This window comes from Nicotiana sylvestris, chromosome 5, assembly GCF_000393655.2.
Source record: "Nicotiana sylvestris chromosome 5, ASM39365v2, whole genome shotgun sequence".
NCBI lineage: Eukaryota > Viridiplantae > Streptophyta > Magnoliopsida > Solanales > Solanaceae > Nicotiana > Nicotiana sylvestris.
Window position 1 is genome coordinate 81,861,921 of NC_091061.1, and position 1,072 is coordinate 81,862,992.

The 1,072-nt window shown below is 45.1% G+C and overlaps 1 protein-coding gene across 1 annotated transcript; it reads right to left on the minus strand.

Moving 5' to 3' along the window:
- Window positions 1–361: 361 nt before the first annotated feature.
- Window positions 362–784, minus strand: LOC138868896 (uncharacterized). The gene has a single exon (XM_070146473.1). The coding sequence runs from the start codon at window positions 782–784 to the stop codon at window positions 362–364; it is 423 nt and encodes a 140-aa protein (XP_070002574.1).
- Between the last annotated feature and the right edge of the window lie 288 nt (window positions 785–1,072).

A 1,072-nucleotide genomic window follows, 5' to 3' on the forward strand; every position in this document is an offset into this window, starting at 1 on the left:
GCTTGATAGATCCGATAACATCCATTCCCCAAGCGGCGAATGGCCATGGTGAGCTTGTTGCAGTAAGCTCGTTTGGAGGCACCTTTATCATATTTGCATGTATCTGACAGCGATGGCATTTGCGAACATACTGGATACAGTCTATTTCCATAGTCATCTAAAAATACCCTGCTCGGAGTATCTTCTTTGCTAAGACAAAACCATTCATGTGCGGCCCGCAAGTCCCTGCATGCACTTCGTCTTATAGCCTGGATGCTTCTTTTGCTTCAACACACCTTAGTAAACCCAAATCAGGAGTCCTCCTGTACAGGATTCCTCCACTGTGAAAGAAGTTACTGGATAACCTACGAATTGTGCGCTTCTAAGTAGCGTTGGCAAGTTCTGGATATCCCCTTGTTGTCAGGTACTCCTTGATGTCATGGAACCATGGTTTTCCATCCGCTTCTTCCTCAACGTGGGTGCAATAAGCTGGCTGATCATGAATCTTTACTGGGATGGGATCAATGAAATTTGTATCTGGTTCCTGGATCATGGATGATAAAGCAGCTAATGCATCAACAAACTCGTTCTGGACTCTAGGGACGTGCTGAAATTCTGTCTTTGTGAACCTTTTCCTCAACTCTTGTATGTGATGCAAGTAGGGAAGTATCTTAGAGTTCTTGGTTTCCCACTCTTCTCGAACCTGATGTATGAGCAAGTCTGAGTCCCTGATCACTAGTAATTCCTGAACGTTCATGTCAATGGCCATCTTGAGCCCCAAGATGCAGGCTTCATATTCGGCCATATTATTGGTGCAAGGGAACCTGAGCTTGGCGGATACCGGGTAGTGCTGGCTGGTTTCTGATACTAGGACTTCTCCTATGCCAACTCCTTTGAAATTCACAGCTCCGTCGAAAAACAACCTCCAACCATCATAGGATTCTGCAATATCTTCTCCTATGAAAGATACCTCTTCATTAGGAAAATACGTTTTTAGGGGCTCGTATTCTCGTCCACGGGATTCTTGTCGAGATGATCCGCCAAGGCTTGCCATTTGATTGCTTTCTGGGTCACGTAAACAATGTCGAATTCA